The sequence below is a fragment of the Neolamprologus brichardi genome, chromosome 15, assembly GCF_056152115.1.
Source record: "Neolamprologus brichardi isolate AB-2024 chromosome 15, ASM5615211v1, whole genome shotgun sequence".
Lineage (NCBI taxonomy): Eukaryota > Metazoa > Chordata > Actinopteri > Cichliformes > Cichlidae > Neolamprologus > Neolamprologus brichardi.
The window spans coordinates 39,494,657-39,518,436 of record NC_142118.1 but is presented as its reverse complement, the minus strand read 5'-3'; the positions used below and the strand labels follow the sequence as shown (position 1 = coordinate 39,518,436).

General features: G+C 42.7%; 2 protein-coding genes across 4 annotated transcripts; both read left to right on the top strand.

The window, feature by feature from the left end:
- The first annotated feature begins 8,775 nt into the window (after positions 1-8,775).
- Positions 8,776-14,358, top strand: LOC102794046 (atypical chemokine receptor 3-like). 3 transcript variants are annotated; one of them, XM_006791899.3, is made up of 2 exons: positions 8,776-8,900; positions 11,585-14,358. In XM_006791899.3, exon 2 carries the CDS (start codon positions 11,601-11,603, stop codon positions 12,696-12,698), a length of 1,098 nt encoding a protein of 365 aa, XP_006791962.2. In that variant the 5' UTR covers positions 8,776-8,900; positions 11,585-11,600; the 3' UTR covers positions 12,699-14,358. The 3 variants fall into 3 exon arrangements, with proteins under 3 accessions (XP_006791962.2, XP_006791963.2, XP_035764157.2); XM_006791900.3 differs by having other exon boundaries at positions 8,803-8,967; XM_035908264.2 differs by lacking the exon at positions 8,776-8,900 and adding an exon at positions 8,915-8,980.
- A 132-nt stretch (positions 14,359-14,490) lies between these two features.
- On the top strand, positions 14,491-23,468 carry LOC148098648 (zinc finger BED domain-containing protein 4-like). Its single transcript, XM_087852886.1, has 3 exons — positions 14,491-14,622; positions 16,924-17,025; positions 21,756-23,468. The coding sequence occupies exons 1-3, from the start codon at positions 14,491-14,493 to the stop codon at positions 23,466-23,468; spliced, it is 1,947 nt and encodes a 648-aa protein (XP_087709012.1).
- Positions 23,469-23,780: the final 312 nt, after the last annotated feature.

Below are 23,780 nucleotides of genomic sequence, written 5' to 3'. Positions count from 1 at the left end.
TATTGATTTTATCAGTGGAAATTATTTTACTGTGATGGTGCAGAAAACTTGTTTAAATGTGTGCGGGATAAGCTGCTCAGTTTCCATCGAAACTGTAAAACAGGGAAGGTTTTTTTCAGCTGCAGATCTTTTCAGGCTGAACATCATGATTTCCTGCTGACTTAGCATCTCTCTGTGACCCTTGACCCTGACTCAGGAAGCTGCAGGAACACTGGCGCTATCTCAATTCAGGGTCTGCAGCCTTAGAGTACGCAGCCTTAACGGTCCACAAGGGCCGCATACTCAAAGACCGCTAAGGCCAGAAGTGCGAGGCTTGTGAAATTGGAAGTTATTTATATTTCCTATCCCCTTATACCTTCACTCAAAGACAAGTACCTTTGACAGTGTATATACAGATGTTGTTGGGTGAGAAAATCAGACCATGTCATAACTGCTTTAAGTCACACAGAATAGATATCAGAGCCTTAAACAGGCTGACTTCTGCTAAAAGTTCCCGGAGGTACTTGATTCAGGATCGGACAATGAGGTGAGTCCTCTTCTGCGCCATTGCCCAGCGCCATAATCTTGCAATTTACCATGAGACACTTTCGAGTCATCACCTGAAAGGCGGTGAAGGGATCTGACTACCTGAAGACAAGGAAGCTCCATTTCAAAGAAGATCTCTCTCCTGAGGACAGAGAGAGATGCAACCACTTATGGCCACAGGTGGAGAAAGCACATAAGGAGGGAAAATTGTCTACTTCGTCGGAGCCCGTGCTTTCGTGAACAGAAAAGAAATTCACTGAAATCCCTTTCAGTCCTGTTTGCGCATGTGCCTCAAGGTCTCTTTCCTTATTGTTCGAAAGACTTATAGTATGCTGTTGTTGCTAAAAACGTTTTTGAAGCACTCTTTTAGACAGAGTAGTTCTGTTCTCTCTGAAGCTTACACACTCTTCTCAGGGTAAAACGTTAATTTACTTTTCAAAATTTCATCTCTATCCTTTAATTCTTTTAATGCTCGAGGACTAAGGGACAATACCCAAAGGAAGGCTCTGTTTTTATATGCTAAACGTTTGAATACTGACTTTTGTCTCATACAAGTATCCCATTCTGAACCCAAGGACGCTAACTTCTGGAAATCCCGATGGGGTGAAGATTTATGGATGTCTCATGGCACAAACCATCCAGCGGGAACTGATTCTGAAAGTTTAAGGGAAAAATATATCTTCAGAAACTGATCCGAAAGGACATTTTATTTTGCTGATGGTCAGACCCTCTTACTGGGAAACAGTTACGGCTACTATAACAAACAGGAGAATACTGACCTAATACTTATAGTAAATGAAAAAAACGAGTCTTTAATGAGTAAATTTGCTAATCTAAAGATTATATTAGGAGGGGACTGGAATCATTCACTCAATAACATGATAGGTAGATGGCCGAGTAAAAGTCAGGAAAGTAGCAATTATATGATGGATTTTATAAAGGAAAGAGACCTAATTGATAACTGGAGAATCCAACAATTAAGGAATTTTCATGAAAAAATAGATCAGGTTTCTTACAGTCTCATATTGATTATTGGTTAATTTCTGATCCTTTATCCAAATGTTTCTAAATCAAAAATGTTGCCAACACCCTTGACAGATCATAAAACTACTCTTTTGAAGATATGTTTGTATGCCAGTAATCCGTCTAAAAGAGTGAATTCATATTGAGAGTTAAATGATTCTCTTCTACTGAAGGACTCTTTGGTAAAGGAAATTAAAACAAAAATAGATGAGTATTGGAAAAGGCATGTGTTGAAAATGCTTTTAGTAAAAATTGGGAGTTCATGAAATTTGAATTGAGGTCTCTTTTAATGAGAAGAGGAGCTGAAATAGTTAAAAATAGAAAAAAAGAAGAGTTGGAAATAATTTCTGAAATGATGGCTCTGTCAATATCACCTGATAATTTATCTGAAGATAACAGGAACAGACTTCAAATTTACATTAAATTAGAAAATGTATATATTTAAAAGGCAAAAGGTACCTTTGTGCGGTCAAGAAGGAAACGGCTCTAAGAGGGAGAACAAAAACTCTAGCTATTTTTTCAAATTATAAAACATCACAATACACTTGGCACCATGACTAAACTTTGTTCAGATGGGGTCATCAAAGTGATTTCCAAGACTTGTGAACTTTTTTATAAAACTTTATATAAATCTATTTTTTCTACAGAAGTCATGAATTTTTTTTATAATTCCTTAGGTAATATTAAAACAATTATTGACAATAATAAAACTATGTGTGATGCCCTCATCACAGCACTAGATATTGAAGGTGCTATCAATAAAATGAAACTTAATAAGAGTCCAGGGAATGACGGGTGGACTTATGAATTTTACAAATTATTTTTAAAGGACTTCTCACGCTTTTTACATAAAGTATATATTGAAAGCATTGCTAATGAAAAGCTCCCTCCTTCCTTGATTCAGGGACTAATTACTTTGATTCCTAAGCCTCAAAAAGTTGTCCTTTTGATAGAAAATTGGACCTATTTCACTGCTCAATAATGATCATAAAATAATTGCTATGTGTGTGCACTTAATGATATTATTGATGAAACACAGTCTGGTTTTATGACTGGCAGACACATAACAAACAACATAAGACTGGTAATTGATATTTTGGATCATTCAGATTTAATCACAGATAATAGTTTCATTCTTTTTTTGGATTTTTATAAAGCTTTCAACTCCACTGAACATGTATTCATGTTCAGAGCACTTGATATTTTTGGTTTTGGAAATATGTTTAAAAATCCATTCAAACTTTATATGCAGATGCAAACAGCTCAAACTCCCGTATGGTACAACGAAAAGATTTGATATCAACCGTGGGATCCGTCAAGGTTGTCCGATTTCGGCATATCTTTTCCTTCTTCTTATGCAGTTACTTTCTATTAATTTTAAAAACAGCAGTGTAATGTTGCTGGCAGAACTTTATCTATTACTCAACTAGCGGATGACACAACACTTTTTTAAAAGGATAAATCTCAAATTGGTGAAGCTCTCAAAGTCATCCAAAATTTCTCCATAGCCTCTGGTCTCAAACTCAACATTCCCAAATGTGATCTTTTCACAGCTAAATTCTGCACAGATACAATTATATCAGGTGTTCCTGTTAAAGATAAGGTTAAATATCTTGGTATTATCATTCAAAAAGACCAAGATGCTAGATTATCTGAAAATTTAGACCCTCATAACTTCAATACAACAAAGATTTAATCTTTGGCTTCAAAGGGATTTATCCATCAGTGGAAGATCCTTGGTAGCCAAAGTTGAAGGCCTTTCCAAACTTTCCCTTTTCCTGATGTTAAATATGGACTTTTTTTTAATGGTACCTGGTTTGTTTTCTCCCTGTAAACACACAGGACTGATCACACCTGTGGTTCAGGTAAATACCTGAGTGATGACATGTTTCTGAGTCTCAGGTGAGTGTGAGGGAGCTCTGCTGCCCTCTAGTGACTGTTCACCGGGAACACATGGGCAGTGATTTATTTAAACTTTATTTAAAAAGTGAGTGATAGCAGACACTGATAAACATAGTTGTTAACATGATGTCTCATCAATATCAACATGAATCGTCATTGTTGTGTCCTTGAAGATAAAACAGGAAACCCACAGTTGGATCTCTGTGACCCAGACTTATGTATGTTGATCTTTCTGGTTGTCGTGACTGTATTTCTTCTACGTTTAGTGTTTGTATTTTCTGCTTTTAGGTTTGTTATGTAATCTTTAGGTTTATGTCATCATGTCTGCCATCTTTACTGCCTCTTGTGTTTCTCGTGTTTGATGTTCCCTCTCTGTCTCTCCTGACCAGACTTCATGAGGGTGGTCTGAGGGCCCGACATCCTCTGGTGCAGTGGTGTGTTGACTATGATGCTACATTCTTTAGAGCTATACCTGTAGCATTCTGCCTGTTAGCTTAGCACAACAACAACAAAAAAGGCCTCTCTCACCCAGGAAACACGCAGAGAGAGAGAGCGTCACCCTGTAACCATGGCAACCGTAACGCTGCCTGGAACAACAGAACGTAGCTGTCAAACAAAACCCAAACAGTCCTGACCCGCCACAATATGAAACAGGGAAGTACCGCCGTGTAATCCATTTATTTCAACAAAGTAACTGTATTCTAAATACCACCTTTTTAAACGGTAACTGTAACGGAATACAGTTACTCATATTTTGTGTTTTAAATACGTAACGGCGGTACATGTATTCCGTTACTCCCCAACACTGGTAATAACGTGATATTATATTGTTCAAACATGAAAGGTATATTGTACCAACATGATAGTTTAATGTACAAACATTAAAGGTTTATTGTTAGAACAATAAACCTTTCACGTTATAACGTGATATAGCTCTATTTTTTCTTTTGCCTTGGTGGCAGCTCTACGCTTCCTTATCCGAGGCTTTTCGCTGTGGCCTCACAAAATTATCACGACCGCAACAACCGTGAAAATAGTTGGATGGACTTTGCTGCTCAATCACAGCTGCCTGGTCAATGTTTTTCATCAGTAATTTAGCAAAGTTGATGGTGTGTGAGTGTGTGAGAGAAAGACACAAAGACGGAGAGCGAGGGACAGATTTTGTATGATAAGCTTCATGTTATGGACGCACAGTTTGAGCACTCAGGTCGCATCAGAGCATCAGGCCGTATAGTGTGAGACCTGCATCGTGACCTATGAACTTCTAACCTCTGCGATTCAATTGTACAGTTTGAGCAGGAGCTGAATAACGCGACTTAAAAAAATCGCAGTGTTTGCCCAGCTTAATGCAGACTGTTTAAACTAAACAAGCTGCTGTTTCACATAATAAACCCTGTCAGCCGCAGTATTGCTTCTGTTTTAACAGTTAAAGCAGTAGAGACGAGCTGTTTGCATGTGCGTTGAACTCTAGCGTCATTAACCAGGCTAGATGTTAGCTTATAGCTCACGCTAGCTAACCAGCGAGCAGCTAAAAGGACAGCTGATGCTGCACAAAACACCCACAAACTTATCTCACTACAACGCAGCGCCGACAATATGACTCGCAGCTCGAGCTCGACACAGCTGCTGTAACATAAGACTGACATCCAGCTAACCACAGCTAAAAGATGTTTAGAGAAAACTTACCGTTTCCTCAGGTTACACGAGCTGAGTTGTTTCACGCTGAAAAGTTGGTTTGTTTTGGCTCTCACTGAAGACACCGACGCTGAAGACACAGCTGTTCTTTTGTGCTGCTTTTAAGAGAAACATTCTTAGTATATGAGGCCAAGGGTGTTCATCCTCTTCAGCTCTAACGTAGACGACTGGCTCTGCCATGTTTCTTCTTTCCGTGTGTCGCTACTTTGAAACGCTTGGGCCGCTCTGCCCGCCACAGTTTCAAACTGGTCATGTGACTGCATCTGATTGGTAAAAAGGTTACCGAAAACTCCACTGGCGGCATGTTATCTAATGTGTTAAACTAATTTTTTCTTTTAAAAAAGTAACGAGTCGAATTTTGCAAATGGTCAATGGACTGATTCTTATATAGAGCCTTTCTACTGTCACGGGCAGTGTTGGTCAAGTTACTTGAAAAAAGTAATCAGTAACTAATCACTGATTACTGCCACAAAAGTAATCCCATTACTTTACTGATTACTTGCTTTCAAAAGTACTTAGTTCCTTTTTAAAAACGTAATTTACAACCTGAATAGATAATAAAACAATAGATCTTTCAGCCCAATTCTACTTTTTCTGCATAATCCATCATATAAAATGTAATCAGTCGCTTACGTCATTGCCATGAGACACTCTCGCAAATGAAATCACTGTTTAGTAACGCAGTAATGCAGCATGCTTACGGGAAAGTAACAGTAATCTAATTATCTTTTTGCAATAGTAATCCCTTTACTTTAAAAAAGTAATCGGAATACAGTAACATGTTACTTGTGAGGCGTTACTGCCCATCTCTGGTACGGAGCACTCAAAGATATACAACATGCCACATTCACCCAGTCACTTACTTCTAAGCTAAACTCCGATGGATAGTATGTTGCCCAAGGATACTTGGCATGCATACTGGAGGAGCCAGGGATTGAACCACCAACCTTCAGCTCAGTAAATGACCTGCTAAATTATGATATATGGAGGAAGTCACAGTGTGTGTGTATTTGAACATGTGTACGTACTGTAACTATAGCTATAAACAAATAATCTTATTATTGTTGTTGTATGTGAGGTGGAGCAGCCAGCAGGGGGCAGCACACACTGAGTTCTCCACACTGAGCAGCAGCAGCAGTACCTGTGGTGCTGTTAGCACGGTGTGAAGTACTGGTACTGAGTACTAGTAGTGGTATAATAAGTATTTGTTAGCATCTTGGTGGGTCAGAGGCAAAAGGTGAGGTCAGGTGAGTCTGTGGCAGCTCTGTGTGCACACACTGACTTCTGTTCCACTTCCTGTCTCACACACACACTCAGAGGACCAGGTGTGTGTGTGTGTGTGTGTGTGTGTGTGTGTGTGTGTGTGTGTGTGTGTGTGTGTGTGTGTGAAGCTTCATTTTCTCAGGACAAGGCAGGAAGTGCTCCAGGTGCAGCTGAATGAGCACTTCCTGTTGGGAAACGTCAACTTCCTGCAAAGGACGGCGTGCAGCTGGACGATAAAATCACAATAATAAACACAAAAATCCGAGACAGCCTAAGGCGACCTCGCACAGCATCATCATCATCATCATCACTACAATTATTATTGTTATTGTTGCTCTTATTAATCAGTAGTACTGTATTTTTATTATCATCTTATTTTAATTGTCATTTTATTTATTCTATTTTCTGTGTTTGTTTTATTTATTTTTAAACTTCCTGAATATTTATATTTATTTTGTGTTTTTCTCGTGATTTTATTTTTTATTTATTTGTTTTACTTACGTTATTTGATTCATTATACATTTATAAATAATTATTTTTATTTATTGTTATCTGTTTTATGTTTTTAAATGTTTTACTTCTTCTTTTTTAAAATATTTTTCTTTCTGTGAATATTTGTATTTATTTTCATGATGACTGATGATTATTGATCATTGATTATTGGGGGCATGACCTTCCTGCTGCCGTCTATAGCTGCAGTTAATTGGCTGTGTTTGGTCAAACTGCTGCTGCTGACATGAGCTGTGTGCTGCAGGTCAAAGGTCAGACAGGGCTCGCTGAGCTCCTGTGGTCAAACTGAGCCCTGGAATCTGGATACCTGAAGACCTCGGCCGGTTGCCACAGTGACCAGCAGGCCCGGGAGCCCCCCCTTCCTCCTCCTCGTCTGTGGGAATCCTCGGTGTTTGTTCCTCTGAGGGAGCGGAGGAAGACGAGGAGGAGGAAGCTCACTATTTTTATGAATAAAGTTTGTGAATTCAGATACTCAGCTGTGTTCATTGTTTGGCTTCCTGTTTGTAGAGTTTACACTCAAACCTGCCTCAGACGCCTTTAACACCACAGCACACCAGGGCCTGTGGTTTTATTTTAAAATCCTTCACTTTAAAGCTGCAACAGTGTTAGCTCCTTCACAATAAAAGACTGAATGTCTGAAGCTCCGTTTTGGTGAATTCTTGGATTTTATTTGGATGTTTCTGAGTACAGCTCAGAGTCTATGAGTGACAGCCATCTTTAAAATACAGTCTGGACTTTACTTTGAAATTCTGACCCAAATCACTCCACACTGTGGTCCACACAGAACCTGGTTTAATTTGATGTTTTTCAACTCAGTCCTGAAAAAGTTGTGAAACGTTTCAAAGATGAATAACAGAACATTTTATTCACATTAGAAGAAAGAAAACTGAGCTTATTTTGAACTTGGTGGCTGAAAAATGTCTCAGAAAGTAACCAGGCAACATAAACTTGTAAAAGTAGGTGGGACTAAGGAGAAACAGCTGTAGAAACATTTAGCAGCTGAAAAGGTTATTTGGCAGCAGGTCCATACTGTGATTGGGTATAAGAAGAGCATCTTAGATGGAACAGTTTCAGTTTTAAAGTCTCATCATCTGTAGAATGTCATTTCATCCACAGACAGAAAATCTGGAGGAATCTCTGTGTGCAGGGATCAGTGTTAGATGCTGCTGATGGTGCTGACAGCTGGCACATCTGGAAAGGCTCCATTAGTGCTGACAGGAGTGAACAGGTTTTAGAGAAACACCTGCTGCGTGCAGACGTGTTTATCAGGGAAGGCCTTCCTGTTTGAGCCCACACAGCAGAGGGGGGACTGCTGAGAGGTTGGGTTAGGTCACAGACTGGCACGGACTGATGGTCCAAGCTACAGATGCCATCAGAGCTTTATTAATGTGGTTCATTTAACATGTGAAAATAAAAGATAAATAAATATGCAGTAAATTATTGATGATACTGATAGAATACAATCATATCTATTTTATTTTTTATTATTACCATGTAGTTCTTGCATAGTATTCAATTTTAAATATTTTTTATGAAATTTAACTTCACTTTTAATAAAAACAAGATTGTTATGCATTTATTTGTAATGAATTTATTTATTTTGTTATATTTTATTTGACCAGTTTTAATAGTGGATGTTTTATTTCTTCCTGATGCTCATTTCTGCAGCAGCTGTCACGTTTAGCCAGACTCGGTTTTAAAAATGTACTATTTAAGTTTAGAGGTCCTTCTTCCTTTCCTCCGTTCCTCTTTGTTTTTGGCGCTTTCTCTCACGCCTCCGCAGTTTCATTGTTCCGCAGCTGAAGCTGTAATAAATCACGCACAGTGGGGCTGCCTCTGTGGGCGTTTCTTCTTCTTCTCTCATTTAAACCGCAGAGTGTGGGGGGACCCGGGGAGACCGCCTGCAACCCTCTGCCGGACTCTGTGCCCTCTGACCCGCCGTGGATCCGGACTGATCCGGACCGAGCCGCCCTTCTTGTGCTGTAAGTTGTGCAGCGTTCAGGCTGATGTCCGCTCCAGGGTCCGCTGGGAAAAGAGACGTTTTTACAGGTTAGGGATGCAGGTAAAAGCTGTTTATAGCATCAGGTGTGACTCCGAGATGAACGGGCAATGAAGCAGAGCGGACTCTGCGCCGACAGGAAGCCTGTCATCAGTCTTCTTAAATATTACTACTTTACTTTCACCATCGAGCAAACAATTCTTAAATCAGGCGTTTTTTTAAATGGAGTTCGATATTGCTCCAGTTTGTGCTCCACTAAAGCCGATCGGAAAAGCTTATTTCTGCAGCGGCTTAGCCAGACTCGGGTTAAAAAATGTCCTATTTAAGTTTAGTTGTGCGGGCACGTGCACGGTCTCATGCATGCGGACGGCTAAAAGTTCCCACGAGCCGCTGGAGTCGCCCCGTGCCTTCGGCATGCGGCTTGTCCGTTTGCGAACACTCGTGTTTGCATTAGGCAGGTTGTGTTTACCAGCAAACTTTACTTAGCGGACGTTTTAACGCATTTTTAACCCGCAGTACTCAGTCAGCTCAGCGCGCGTGCACACAGGTAGCTAACGTGTGCACGCGCCAACATGAGCTGTTTTTGTAGCGTGCACGTGCCTGCAGGTGAGATGATTTCAGTGCGCAGGCACGTGAACTGCCGTGGATCTTAATGAGATCTGCGCCTGCAGTAGGAAGATCCGGGGATTAAAGGGTTAAAGAGTGTGTCTGTGCAGAGCTGTGTCCACGGCGCCTGAGCCAGTTACAAAGGGGGCTGTGCGCGCGCTCAGGCCTCACACTTCATGCTGAAATGCCTCAAACTCCAAACAAACCTTAGGGGATTTTTGAAGGGACTCTGGCTCTGAGGGCGCTGAGGCCAATTTATGGCCCTCTGATTGGTGGCTCACCCTGCGTTCAGGGACCTGGATTTCCTTTGAATGGAGCTCTGTGCTGACTGTATGTATGAGGACTCAGCACGAGGCAGGTAAACACAGGTGTGACCCACGTTGCTTTATTACACAGACACGTCACTTATTACAGATGTAACAGTGTGTCTGTGGCTGGAGGTTCATCCAGATGTTTCAAACAGCTGCGCTGAGCCTTGTTGGCTTCCACTCTTTTAAAGCATCAAAGCTGGTGCTTACCTATGCACACCTGTGTGTAAGTCATATGATAAAGAGCTCATATTTACTGTAATGCATTAAAGCCTACTGAGGTGTGTGTGTGTGGACTGGTGCTGAGCTCAGCTCTTAGATGCTTTTTTTTTTGGTAAAATCTGAGACTTTCTGTCTAAAAGACACCGGTTAGAGTTTTATTGGAGAGCTAATTGACTCTTTGTCACAGCGCTGCAGTAAAATTTGATTTTGAAGGTCATGACCTTTCAGTCTAAAGCACCCTACAGAGTTTTTATGTGCAGCAGCAATAAAACACTCCTCCTTTTCATCCTCCGTCTGCTGTCTGAGGGCTCAGTTTTCTTCTCTGGTTTTAATGTTCTCAGAACAAACGTGGACTCATAAAGATCAGTTTTAATCTTAAAATATGCTCTGAGTCCACAGGAAGAATTATTCATAGTAATGTTGATCTGATTAAAAAGAACTAAAGTAAGAAAGTCAAGCTTTCGATGTTATGATGTAGGAGTTTTAGAGGCAGAAGAATGAGACGTTTAAGACCATTTATTCATAATGACTTTTTAACTAATAAAATATGACAGGTTTTTGATTTTCACTAACATTTTGTCAGGAATAAGCTGATATCTTATAGATTTTATTCCCTCCCAAACATCCAAAAGTCAAAGAATCCTTAAATCGGAGAATTTTTTAATGGAGTTTGGTGAGAGTTTCACTCGCAGCAGAAGAACAGATTATTGATCCAAACAATCAGCACGTGTCTTGTTTCCAATATTAGTCTTTTATTATTTCCTGTGTTAAATCTGTGTTCACTGCCAAATCAAACTTATTGATCTTCAGTTCGTGATTTTGCACCTGATGAATTTCCCGAGGGTTAGAACAGGAAGACGTGGTTATCTTTTTTCTGCTCAGGCGGGAGCAGGAAAAAAAACGCAGCAGTAAAACCTTCAGACCTCTCAGCACTGATCATTCACATGTTATTGATCACTGGTGATCACACACTGACGTTATTGTTGGTTCAGTCACTTCAATTTGTTAATGAAGTCTGGATGTTTGACCTGCTCTGACGTCCGTCCGTCTGTCCAGCTGCTGGTGTCCTCAGTGTGTGTGGTCGAGTTGACGGAGGGCCACAGTTTGTCAGCAGGAGTCCTGAACCTGCTTGTAATCAATACGCCTGATACGACCTCCCGTTCATCTTTGTCCGCTTTAATCTTTATTTGGGAGCGCAAAGAAAATTCTTAAATTACAGAATCTTTGAATGGAGTTTGGTGGGAAACACTGTTCTTATAAACAAGCCTGACGTCTGTGGGCTGAATGGACATCAAGATTTTAATTTGAATACTTTCAGAAAACTTTACGTTCACATAGTCAAACACAGTTTGTACCTTTTTATGAATTATGTTTTTTGGGGGTTTATTTATTCATTATGACATTTTCATATTATTTATTATTATTTTTATTATGTGAAATTTATTCAGTGCATTAATTTAAATGTATTGTTATCAAAAATACATCTTTGTTCTTTATTTATTTAATATTTCTGACTTTCCCTGTTTTCCAGGTGTAACCTCGTCGCCATGAGTCTGAGTGCTAACGACCTCTCTGAGCTCATTGAGCTGTGGGAGGAGCTGAACCTGACCTCCGCTGACCATAACCTGTCCCACGTGGAGGCGCTGAGGTGTTCGGGCACCGTCAACCAAACCGCCTTCCTTCACACCCTCTCCGTCCTCTACATCTTCATCTTCCTGGTGGGCCTCGCCGCCAACGCCCTGGTGGTCTGGGTCAACCTGCGATCCGACAGGAACCGCTACGAGACACACCTGTACATCCTGAACCTGGCCATAGCTGACCTGTGCGTCGTGGCCACGCTGCCGATCTGGGTGACCTCACTGCTGAAGGGCGGTCAGTGGCCGTTTGGAGAATCCGTCTGTAAGCTTACTCACCTGGTCTTCAGCGTTAACCTCTTCAGCAGCATCTTCTTCCTGGCCTGCATGAGTGTCGACCGCTACTTGTCCGTCACGCTGTTTGCCGACACCCCCGACAGCCGCAGGAAGAAGGTGGTGCGCCGGCTGGTCTGTGTTCTGGTTTGGATGATGGCGCTGGTGGCCTCCGTCCCAGACACCTACTTCCTGCAGGCGGTGAAGTCGGCGCACTATGATGGCGCCGTCTGCCGTCCAGTGTACCCGCCCAGCAACCCGAAGGAGTGGATGGTGGGCATCCAGCTGAGCTTCTTTGCGCTCGGCTTCGCCATCCCCTTCCCTGTCATCACCATCTTCTACCTACTCCTGGCAACGGCCATCCCTCCCACCTCAGACCAGGAGCGGCGTGTCAGCCGGCGGCTCATCCTCACGTACATTGTAGTCTTCCTGGTGTGCTGGCTGCCATTCCACGCGGCCCTCCTGCTGGACACCCTGTCCCTGCTGAATCTCCTGCCCTTCAGCTGCCGGCTGGAGAACTTCCTGGACGTGGCGCTGCACCTAACACAGTGCTTCTCGCTGGTCCACTGCTGTGTCAACCCCATCCTGTACAACTCCCTGAACAGGAACTACCGCTATGACCTCATGAAGGCCTTCATCTTCAAGTACTCCACCAAGACCGGGCTCACCAGGCTCATCGATGCCTCGCATGTCTCAGAAACCGAGTATTCAGCAATGACCACGGACAGCCCGATGTGAACGTCAGAGCCCTCCAGGACTCTTTCAAAGACTTGTAAATAACTTCCACCCACCCCTGTTGGTGGCACACCTAACTTCATCCAGAGGAACTGCTACAGCAACGCCGAGTAGGCCTGCAGACCTGCACCAGGTTAGGGTGTGCGTGCTTTAGCAGTTTTAATGGACTGGGCTGGCTCGTTCAGGACCTGCAGTCGGTTCCTCCATCTGCTGGTGCTAGCTGCAGTCTTTTCCAGCTTGAGCCAGGTGAACCGCACCAGCTGATTCCTGGATGGTTTATTGACCTAATGGCCAATGTCCTGATGTCTCTTGGGAATGCTTTTTGAGTCATTAGCTTTTTAGGACTCGGGAATGCATCCTAACACCTTTCTGACACATATGTTATTGAATCGACTGGTGACAGAAAGACGTTCTGGCCATCAGATAATCATTTGTATCTATAAAAAGACGTTTCTTTGCTCTGCTGTTTGTATCTAAGTAATCAAAACAAAGACAGCACAAAGGTTTGTGGACAGCACGACTAAACGTGTCAGCGTTGCTCTGATCAGCTGCTTTAACTCACTGAGCTTTTACCTGTTTCTGACACACGCTGTGTATTAAATACTCCAACATAATGTACTGAATGTGAAAGCCATATCCTCCTAGATGATTATAACTCTCTTACGTAGAAGATGCATGAAGGCTCAAACATCAGCAGGTCAGTGTTCGGTGTCAGCTACTCGCTGAGCCTGGCTCAGATCCTTCACCACCTAACCGAAGTTCAGAGGTCAGAGGAACACTGGAATATGTAGAGTGAGCATCCACAAACCTGACAGTCAGAGCTGAGGGTTGAAACTCTCCTGAGAGATCACCCGAAGAACGTGAAACTCACAGGATCACCTGAAGGCAGTAAAAAAAAAGTTGGTTTTTTTCCACTTTATATGAATCAGAGGTGGAAACATGATGGAGAAAAACATTTTTCACCTTCAGAGACGACCCTGAAATCTGTGGACGTGTTTCTGTCCAACAAGCTGGAAACTATTAACGGGAAATTCTGGGTTCAAACTGGCGAATGACGCACAAACATCACATTAACAACAAAATATTAGGAAGAACTTTCTGTCTCTGGCAGAAATTCTTGTTTTCTGTAATGTTTTTGCCAAATATCCACATGCTCTTTCCAGGAAACTTTATTTTGAAACTCAGAAAGAAACAGGAAGGGTTTTTTTGTTAATTATCAGCATATTTAATCTGTCTGCTGTCAGATTACCAGACTGTGACGATGTGCTTCATTTCTGTATTACAGCTCCAGGACGAGAACCAATGATTCTGACCAAACTCTGTGTAAAAATCAGGGAGTTTTAACTCCTGTTTCCTGTGTGATCTCCTGCTCGTTCCTGCTCGTTCCTGCTTGTTTCTGCTTGTTTCTGCTTCAGGTTCACTCTGTAATAAAGATGGAGATGAGATGAGTGTGTGTGTGGTTCATGTTTGTTGTTGTGGTCATCATGTTTTCATGTCTCCATGTTGCCAGGATTTTCTACGTTTAAGGTTTTGCTCTTTGTATTTTGTGTTCAGCATTCAGTTTTCCCAGTTTAGTCCTAGTTAGTTTTCCCCCAGTGTCCGTGTGCCTTTTGTTTTGTAATGTTTTTTAATCGGCCTATTAAACAGCTCACTTTTTGTTAACATTCAGGTTTTGTTTCATGTTCCTTGGTGTCTGCATTTTGGGTCCTCTTTGCAAATTCATACAGTGCTGCATACTGCGACAGTCCGAGGGAGACTCGGCGGGTAAATTCTCAGTCTCATTCACTTCATGAACATGAACAGTCTCTTCATAGCTCATGCTGCTGTAAGCTGCGGTGACGACGTGGGCGTCGCCTCCTGGAAGCCGTGGTCGCGGAGCCTGGCGCTGCTATGGCTGAGGTGGTGCTGGAAGCAGCCACCGGTTGCGGTGAGGAAAATGCAGCACTTGTTGGAGGATGGACACGGAGACAGGCGGGAGACTGAACACGCCAACCTTTACTCCCGTAGCTGGCGAAGGGAAAGCAGCATCACAGAGGGGCTGGAGTGATTCAGCCTGCATGGTGGGGGGCTGCTGCTTTGGCGGTGAATGTGAAACGCCTATAGTAGCCAAAACAAAGTTCTTGTGATGCTCCAACTAAACGCTCCACAAAAAGCGGAGTGGCTGTAGCTCAGGTGGTAGAGCACCTTCCAGTTAGTAGCTGTAGCTCAGGTGGTGCTCTACCACCTGAGCTACAGCTACTAACTGGAAGGTTGGCAGTTCGATCCCAGGCTCCACCAGTTTGCAAATATCCTTGGGCAAGATACTCTCCAATGCATTCATCAGATTATGAATGTTAGACAGCACTAAACAGTTTAGAAAAATGTGCTTGTGTGAGTGGGTGAATGAATTAGTTGTATAAAATGCTTTAATAATAATAATAATAATGGATTGCATTTATATAGCGCTTTTCGAGACCCTCAAAGCGCTTTACAATACCACTATTCATTCACTCTCACATTCACACACTGGTGGAGGCAGCTACAGGTGTAGCCACAGCTGCCCTGGGGCAGACTGACAGAGGCGAGGCTGCCATATCGCACCATCGGCCCCTCTGGTCAACACCAGTAGGTGGTAGGTGAAGCTAGGGCTCAAACCGGCAACCTTCCGATTACAAGGCGAACTGCCAACTCTTGAGCCACGATCGCCCAATCATTGAGTGCTCAGAGTGGAAAAGAACTCTGAACCAGCCCGTTTACCATGAAAACCGACTGTGTACAGTCCTGAGTCACCGTGGTTACTGGAAACCTCCACCACACACACTCCAGCCTGGAAACAGCTGCTACCAGAAATATTACAAATACACAAGAAGCGTGTCAAGATATGTGGAAAACACGCTGCACTCACATGGAAACATGCACACAGACATGTATGTGTACGTGCACTGAAACCTGTTTTTAATAACAAACCTTTTATATTCTAAGAGGAGTGAGGATGACTCTTTCATGGCATACATTTTTACTTTCTCTTTGCTCTTTGGGCTAATTGGGACCTGGTGTAAAAACAAAGAATGATCTTGGGCTACGAGGGCCTGATATCCACACATATCTTTAAATTTTGTTAGAACAGTGGCAGTGTAACGTCCTCGTAAGTGGTAATCAGGCTACTACGGCCCGAGGCCATAAGATGTTTGTGTAGCTGCTGTGTTTTTTACTATGTTTAAGAGTCTCTGCAGGTTATTCCTCTCAGGAAGAGCACCGGGCTGCAGATTGAATAACCATGACAATGTGACCGGGGTTTAAAGCCGCTCTGACAGCTTCCGCTCTGACAGTGAACCGATTTGACAGCAGACTCAAACCTGGTCCTGGCTTCCAAATTCGTTGTGTAATTCTTTATATGTGTAAGCGGCTCTTTGAGAGCCGGCAAAGGCGTGTGTTTAAGTTCAGTGCTTATTTGTGCATAAGCTGAAGCTGAAGCTAAAGGGGTGAGCTGCTTTTTCTTTTTTTCTTTTTTCTCCTGTTTCTGGGCTAGGGAGCGAGGGGGCTATTGTCATTTGTTTGTTTTGTTTTTTCTTAGGATTTAGTTCGTTTTCACTGACAGGACTTGGTTGGTTTTGTTTATTATTTTGGCCTGGGTTCACCCTGAGGTTGTGCTTCTTGTCACTCAATAAAATCACCTTTTTTTTTTACTCATAACCAGTTTCGTGGTTTGTTTTGGGAACTAGGGCGGGTACGTGGTTCTCTCTCCTCAGAATCTTATGTGCGTCTCAGCACGCCTAGACTTGGGGCGTAACACAGGCCCTTGTAGAGCAGAATTTAGTGGTCTAGACAACCCAAAATGTGGGTTGTTTCATTACTACACCAGTGAAAAATAACTGTTCAGTTATTATTTCATTTAAAATGAAAGTTGCAGATTAATGAACTCAGGTCCATCAGGTCCAATGAACCCTGCAGGCCGCTGAAGACAGGAAGCATATCAAATTTGACAGTAACATGAAAATACAAGGTATCCATGAGGCTCTGTGACACCTGCAGCTATTTTGATGTGCATAAAAAGTCTTTATTAAAATAGCTTTAGAGTACATAAAGTCAGTATGTTTGATCTGATTTGATTTGTCAGCATGTGTTGACCTTGTGACCTCTTCCTGACAACAGGAAGTGGGTATTGAACAGAAGGTGTGGAAAGCCTGGAGTGAAAGGTCTGGTTAGGTTTTGTGTGCAACGCTTTCAGACGCACCTTTTTTCCATCCAGGTGAGCCTGAGCGTGCTGCGGCTGCTGCTGGTGTCAGTCACGTCTTCCTCCAGCATCAGGATCAAAAGACAGAAAGGAGAGGAACAGATGAGCAGAGCTCAGGTAGCAGGTTAGCCGTGGATTATCTATCAGCAGCTGCAGTCAGGCGTGTTTCAGGTGTCATGTGTCAGGTTACTTTTAACAAGGATCCATCCATCCATCTTCTTCCGCTTTATCCGGAGCCAAGTCGCGGGGGCAGCAGCCTAAGCAGAGAAGCCCAGACCTCCCTCTCCCCAGCCACCTCCTCCCGGTGGGACATGCCCAGAACCCCTCACCCAGGAGGCGCCCAGGAGGCATCCTTGTCAGATGCCCGAACCACCTCAGCTGGCTCCTTTCGATGTGGAGCAGCAGCGGCTCTACTCTGAGCCCCTCCCGGATCTCTAAGGGAGAGGCCAGCCACCCTTCGGAGGAAGCTCATTTCCGCGATCTCGTTCTTTCGGTCACTACCCACAGCTCGTGGCCATAGGTGAGGGTAGAGACTGTGAGATCATTATACTATCTTATGCCACGTTATACCTCTAATTAAAGATTGTGAAATCATTATGTAGTTTTAGGTTGTTCTCCTGACTCAGAAGAAGGTGATAACTATTACATTTATTAGACTGATTTGTATTACATTAGACTGCTGATTTATTGTGAATGAATGACATTGTTTATGATGCAGTATACTGCTGAGTTATAAGAAATGCTGTTTGTGTAGAATCATGGCCTTTCTTTTCTGATTACAATGAGAACAGAACATACTGTAGAGGTTTTCTGCCCCATCTCATAAGGAGGAGATAAAACAGGAAGCCAAGGTGTCACTTAGGCGCCGTAAGAGAGAAAGAATGTGAATGCTTAGTGTGCAGCTGCAGCCCCAATTCGTCTGTCGAACTCCGGCTCCCTTCTCCCATCACTCGCGAACAAGACCCCGAGATACTTGAACTCCTCCACTTGGGGCAGGAACTCCTCCCCGACCCGGAGTGGGCACTCCACCCTTTTCCGGCTGAGAACCATGGCCTCAGATTTGGAGGTGCTGATCCTCATTCCCGCTGCTTCACACTCGGCTGCGAACCGCTCCAGTGCGAGCTGGAGGCCCTCACCCGATGAAGCCAACAGAACCACATCATCCACGAAAAGCAGAGATGAGATCCTGAGGCCACCAAAGCGAAAGCCCTCCGCCACTTGGCTGCGCCTAGAAATCCTGTCCATAAAAATTATGAACAGAACCGGTGACAAAGGGCAGCCCTGGCGGAGCCCATCACCCACCGGGAACGAGTCCGACTTATTGCCGGCAATGCGAACCAAGCTCTTGCAATGGTTGTATAGGGATCGAATGGCCCGTAGCAATGGGCCAGACACCCCATACTCCCGCAACACCTCCCACAGGACACCCCGAGGGACACGGTCGAATGCCTTCTCCAAGTCCACAAAACACATGTAGACTGGTTGGGCAAACTCCCATGCACCCTCAAGTATCCTCGAGAGGATGAAGAGCTGGTCCAGTGTTCCACGACCAGGACGAAAACAGCATTGTTCCTCCTGTATCCGAGGTTCGACTGTTTGTAAGAAGATGGCGCCGGATGTCATGGCACGCCGTCTCTCGGTTCGGCAATGTTTATGTTTTATGTTCTTAGTGGTGTCCCTGCTAGCTTTAAAAACCCACCCCCTGTTGGTATTCAATTCAATTCAATTCAATTCAATTTTATTTATATAGCGCCAAATCACAACAAATGTCGCCTCAAGGCGCTTCATAGATACAGAGAAAAGCCCAACAATCATATGACCCCCTATGAGCAAGCACTTTGGCGACAGTGGGAAGGAAAAACTCCCTTTTAACAGGAAGAAACCTCCGGCAGAACCAGGCTCAGGGAGGGGCGGCCATCTGCTGCGACCGGTTGGGGTGAGAGAAGGAAGACAGGATAAAAGACATGCTGTGGAAGAGAGACAGAGATTAATAACAGATACGATTCAATACAGAGAGGTCTGTTAATACATAGTGAGTGAGAAAGGTGACTGGAAAGGAAAAACTCAATGCATCATGGGAATCCCCCGGCAGCCTACATCTATTGCAGCATAACTAAGGGAGGATTCAGGGTCACCTGGTCCAGCCCTAACTATATGCTTTAGCAAAAAGGAAAGTTTTAAGCCTAATCTTAAAAGTAGAGATAGTGTCTGTCTCCCGAATCCAAACTGGAAGCTGGTTCCACAGAAGAGGGGCCTGAAAACTGAAGGCTCTCCCTCCCATTCTACTTTTAAATACTCTAGGAACAACAAGTAGGCCTGCAGAGCGAGAGCGAAGTGCTCTAATAGGGTGATATGGTACTACAAGGTCATTAAGATAAGATGGGGCCTGATTATTTAAGACCTTGTATGTGAGGAGCAGGATTTTGAATTCAATTCTGGATTTAACAGGAAGCCAATGAAGGGAAGCCAAAACAGGAGAAATATGCTCTCTCTTTCTAGTCCCTGTCAGTACTCTTGCTGCAGCATTTTGGATTAACTGAAGACTTTTCAGTGAGTTTTTTGGACATCCTGATAATAATGAATTGCAGTAGTCCAGCCTGGAAGTAATAAATGCATGAACTAGTTTTTCAGCGTCACTCTGAGACAGGATATTTCTAATTTTAGAGATGTTGCGCAAATGGAAGAACGCAGTCTTACATATTTGTTTAATATGTGCGTTGAAGGACATATCCTGGTCAAAAATGACTCCAAGGTTCCTCACAGTGTTACTGGAGGCCAAGGTAATGCCATCCAGAGTAAGAATCTGGTTAGATACCATATTTCTAAGCTTTTCAGCGCCGAGTACAATGACCTCAGTTTTATCTGAGTTGAGAAGCAGAAAGTTAGTGGCCATCCAGGTCTTTATGTCTTTAAGACATTCCTGCAGTTTAACTAATTGGTGTGTGTTATCTGGCTTCATGGACAGATAGAGCTGGGTGTCATCTGCATAGCAGTGAAAATGTATGCTATGTCTTCTAATGATGCTGCCTAGGGGAAGCATGTATAATGTAAACAGAATTGGTCCTAGCACTGAACCCTGTGGAACTCCATAATTAACCTCAGTGTGTGAAGAGGACTCTCCATTTACATGCACAAATTGGAGTCTATTAGATAGATATGATACAAACCACTGCAGTGCAATACCTGTAATACCTACAGCATGTTCTAATCGCTCTAATAGAATATTATGGTCAACAGTATCGAATGCTGCACTAAGGTCAAGAAGGACAAGCACAGAGATGAGTCCACTGTCAGAGGCCATAAGAAGATCATTTGTAACCAGAGTTGGGGAGTAACGGAATACATGTACCGCCGTTACGTATTTAAAATACAAAATATGAGTAACTGTATTCCGTTACAGTTACCGTTTAAAAAGGTGGTATTTAGAATACAGTTACTTTGTTGAAATAAATGGATTACATGGCGGTACTCTGTAATTTTGGTCATTCCACGCCGCGCATTGCGGCTCCAAACCCAAACAAAACACGCGAGAAGAGGCTGTAAAAAAAAAAAAAAAAAAAAAAAAAAAAAAAAAGCGTCCTGTTGGTGGCGTTAGTCAAACAATGGAGCCGGAGCCAGCCGGAGCTAGCCAACAGAGTCAGCAGTGCACGTTGGGCAGGAATGCGTTTCAGAGTTGGAAGTTCCAACACCATTTCATATTCAAAGAAGAAAGGGATGGGCGGAATTTCACAGTGCAATGCAAACTCTGCTTGCCAGCAAAGAAGATGCTCTCTGCGTCAAAAGACTCCACCTCCAACCTAACAAAACATCTGAAAGTAAGTTATTTTAAAAAACTAAAGTTAACATACTGCAAATATCTTATTTTAGTTGTGGTAGCTACCTAGGCTATGTGCCACTTCAGTAGCTTCGATATAATATTGCTGTGATTTTAGCTAACATTGTTAGCTGGCGTTAGCTAACGTTAGTTCATAGACTGGTAAACTTGATAGATAGCATTAACGAGCTGTAAATTATGGTGTGCAGTTGTGAAAGTCATCCCAAAATGATTAATAGTAGGGTGGACATTAAGGTTGGGCGAGATTAAAAAATTTTCCAACCGACAATCGTCAGTCAAACGATAACCAACATAATCGTGCAGGTGACTTGTTAATGGGCGGAGCAATGTAATAATGCACGGACTGATTTGCGCATTTAGAATATAAATAGAAAGTTTAGTTTGGGGGGGATATTTTTTCTTTTTTTCTTGTTGGAGTTTCTGTATTAACATAGCTACTTTTTGGATTATTCATTTATTTATTCAAGATGCACCAAATTGCACAAAAAACTTAACTTTACCTCTGATATTTTTTTATGGTCGCTGGAAGTGACATTTTGGTTTTTAACTTATTTGTTTTTTCGTCGAGTATCTAAAACATAAACACTGGAACACAGTTTAAGTGGAAAAAGAAGTCAGTTTCTTTGTATCCCTCCCCACCCTTGTGGTTTGTTTATTTAAATTAAATGTTTTGTTTTTTTCTTAAGATAGACTACTGCTTTTCTTTCATTCTATTATGAGTTTGAGTAAATGAATCGCTGCATTTGTTCATGCCGTTAAAACACCACTATTATATTTTCCATCGACTGCTTCTCTTACCTTCAACCAACATTATTATTATACTTACTCATGGGCAAAAAAAATTAAAAAATTCCTCTTGTAAAAACAATCGGTGAAAGGCTCAACTTATTGTTGATAGTCGAGATATTCGTCCAATTGCCCAACCTTTTTGCAGTGATCTCAAATACAAAACAATTTCTTCATCAGTAATATTTTATCTTTTGGTTGGTCTCTCTTTTTTTTTTTTTTCCAGAGGATGCATCCCAGGGTTATACACAGTTTACCCAAAGCATATACATCGGATCATGGTGATGATGGCAAAGACACAGCCCCTCCTCCTCTCAAACAAGCCATCCTTAGCACTCCAGCCATCACCCAAAGGAGAGTAAATTCCTTGATATTTGACTTCATAGTCAATGAAGTGCAGCCCTTTTCTACCGTTGAGAACACCTCATTCCGTAAGATGGTTGAAGGACTAAGTGGGGGCAGGAGTCCTGTTTGCAGAAAAACATTGATGACTCACATTGAGAAAACCTTTCCAAAAATGAAGGAAGCAATAACTGAAATTCTTCTACATACTCAAAATGTGTGCACAACAGCAGATATCTGGACTGCGCATCACAGAAGTTTCATTGGCATTACATGTCACTGGATCGAGTCAGACACATTGGATCGCAAGTCTGCTGCACTGGCATGTGAGAGGATAAGAGGCCATCACACTTATGATGTTATTGCCGCCAAAATAAGTCAGGTTCATGCTGAATTCCAAATCCAAGGCAAGGTTAGTGCTACAGTCACAGACAATGGGAGCAATTTTGTAAAAGCTTTCAATGAATATGGAGATTCAGAAACAGAAGATGATCTGGAAGACACAGATGATGTACAATTTAATGATGTCGCTACAGTACTTGAGGAGGAGCAAGAACACGAGGAGGTGAACTTCTTTTTGCCACCACACCATCGATGTGCTGCGCACACACTAAATCTCATTGCCACAACTGACCTTGATAAAGCTGCTTCACAGCAGGGTGTTTCCAGAAAATTATATAGGAGTGCAAAGGCAAAATGTGCAGCCATCTGGAATAAGGCTCATCGCTCATCAGGTGCTTCTGATGTAATTGAAGAAATTGCCCAAATGAGATGTGTTGTACCTTCAGTGACTAGGTGGAGCTCAGAATACCATGCAATCGAGAAGCTAATGAATCTACCTGAAAGTCAGCTCAATGAAATCTGTGAACAACTGAAGGTGGCAAAACTGCATCCTCAAGAGACAGTGTTTCTCAAAGAGTATGCAGCCATTCTGAAACCACTTGCCTACTCAGTCAACCTGCTCCAGGGGGAAAAGAACTGCTATTTTGGATATGTGATTCCCACCCTTCTCAGTCTGAAAGCCAAGTTATCTGAAAAGTTGACACAAGTGCAATTTTCAACTCACATCCTCTTAGCAATCATCAAAGCAATTGACACTCGATTTGCAGCTGTATTAGCCTCCCATGAAGCAAGGATGGCAGCATCCACCATCCCAAAATTTCGACTCTGGTGGCTTGCTGATGATGAGAGAGAATCCATGAGAAGAACAATGGTCCAAGAGGCCCGTCTCCTCAACACAGAACCTTCTAATGACACCAGCACCACTGGACATGCCTCAGTGGGAAATGAGCCGGAAGATGATGACGACAGCTTCTTCAGTTTTCAGAGTACACAGGTGACCTGTTCTACAGCGGAGGATGAGGTACAGAGGTATCTTCAAGATTCAGATAAGACATTGACCTCATTAAAGGGATATCCATTGATCAGAGCCCTCTTCTTAAAATACAATACAACTCTGCCGTCAAGTGCTCCAGTCGAGCGTCTCTTTAGCCACGGAGGACTTGTTTTCACCCCACACCGTAACCGCATGACAGACAAACACTTTGAACAGGTGCTCTTGCTGCGTTATAACCGCCTTTACTGGAGTGTAGACTAGGCGAAACAGATGTAGGTAGTCTGCTGAAACTATCTTGGTATTGTTCACAGATAGGGCTTGCAACCTCAGTATTTTGTAGTCTTTAGTATTTGTTTTTGGCATGCATTCAAAAAGCAGCACCTCATATGTTTACTGCAATTGTTCGCCAATTATTTGATTTTTGTGGCCAATTAAGGTTTTCAACCAAGCAGTTTAGCACTGACACCTTGGACAGTTCTTTGTTGCATGCCTTTGTTAAATGGCCATAAGGTAATGTTGCTGAGTTGCATTAAAACATATATTGTCTTGTTTTAAAAATTATATCTAGGGGTA

Coding starts and splice junctions, on each gene's coding strand:
- LOC102794046 (XM_006791899.3), top strand. CDS start 11,601: ATGAGTCTGAGTGCTAACGACCTCTCTGAGCTCATTGAGCTGTGGGAG.
- LOC148098648 (XM_087852886.1), top strand. CDS start 14,491: ATGAACAGTCTCTTCATAGCTCATGCTGCTGTAAGCTGCGGTGACGAC. Junction 14,623..16,923: donor GGAAGCAGCCACCGGTTGCG/GTGAGGAAAATG, acceptor TTTTCCATCCAG/GTGAGCCTGAGCGTGCTGCG. Junction 17,026..21,755: donor AACAGATGAGCAGAGCTCAG/GTAGCAGGTTAG, acceptor TTTTTTTTCCAG/AGGATGCATCCCAGGGTTAT.